The following is a 1,109-nucleotide window of genomic DNA, read 5'->3' on the forward strand; positions in this document are numbered from 1 at the left end:
TCTGATGTATGCAGGTGGACGCAGTAATTATAATGCAGTATAAAGCAGCAGCAGCAGCAGCAGCAGCAACAGCAGCAGCAGCAGCAGCAGCAGCAGATATGCCTTGTGCTGTTGTTGCTGCTGCTGGCTGCAGCGCCTTTGGGCTTATCGCTGAGCAGCAGCAAACGGCTCGCCAGGTGTATATGCAGCAGCAGCAGCAGCAGCAGCAGCAGCGGCAGCAGCAGCAGCAGCAGCAGCAGCAGCAGCAGCAGGATTCGTTGTTCTTTTGGCTTGGTGGATTCTGCAACCCGCTGAGAGCGGAAAGAGCGGTTAGTCTTCATATTTAGGGTTTAGGGTTTAGGGTTTAGGGTTTAGAGGTGTCTAGGGTTTATACCTTCTTAGTATTTAGGGTTTAGGGTTTAGGGTTTAGGGTTTAGGGTTTGTGCAGGCCTGCATCGAGTCAGCCCTTCCTACTGCGTGGACTCTCTCGCGCTGTCTTCCTGCTGCTGCAGCAGAAGATGAAATACTTCTATTGAAGGCAAGGGTTTAGGGTTTAGGGTTTAGGGTTTAGGGTTTAGGGTTTAGGGTTTGATTAGGGTTTAGGGTTTACAGTGTAACGATTAGGGTTTAGGGTTTAGGGTTTAGGGTTTATGGTTTCGGATAAAGGGTTTATTGTTTCCCGTTTATTTTTTTACAATCAACTATCAAGGGTTTAGGGTTTAGGGTTTAGGGTTTAGGGTTTAGGGTTTAGGGTTTGTGCGCAGCACGCAGACTCTATAGTCCCCCCCTTTACCGAAGAAACAGAAGATTGGGGTTTAGGGTTTGGGGTGTATGTACACCCCAGCATACAGCTCGTAGGCAACGCCTTTATACACTACATGCTCAGCAGCAGCAGCAGCAGCAGCAGCAGCAGCAGCAGCAGCAGCAGCAGTGTTGAGGGCAAGTGCAGCAGCAGCAGCAGCAGCAGCAGCAGCAGCAGTTTCAACGACAGCAGCTGCAGCAGCAGCGGCGGCGACGCTTTTTCTGCGATTGCAGCAGCAGCAGCAGCAGCAGAATCAGCAGCAGCAGCAGCAGCAGCAACAGAACCAGCACCAGCAGCAGCAGCAGCAGCAGCAGCAGCAGCAGCAGCA

At 51.8% G+C, this 1,109-nt stretch overlaps 1 protein-coding gene across 1 annotated transcript in view; it reads left to right on the top strand.

The window, feature by feature from the left end:
* Positions 1-8: 8 nt before the first annotated feature.
* The window catches only part of EMH_0034460 (uncharacterized protein), a gene marked incomplete at both ends in the record, with an annotated part of 3,221 nt that continues 2,120 nt past the window's right edge, over positions 9-1,109 (top strand). Inside the window, 3 exons of the mRNA XM_013494871.1 lie at positions 9-308; positions 428-523; positions 744-1,108. Of these exons, the coding sequence (XP_013350325.1) occupies positions 9-308; positions 428-523; positions 744-1,108 (761 nt within the window). The remainder of the gene's footprint in view (positions 309-427; positions 524-743; position 1,109) is intronic.

Source organism: Eimeria mitis, genomic scaffold, assembly GCF_000499745.2.
Source record: "Eimeria mitis Houghton genomic scaffold, Emh_scaff1315, whole genome shotgun sequence".
Classification (NCBI taxonomy): domain Eukaryota; phylum Apicomplexa; class Conoidasida; order Eucoccidiorida; family Eimeriidae; genus Eimeria; species Eimeria mitis.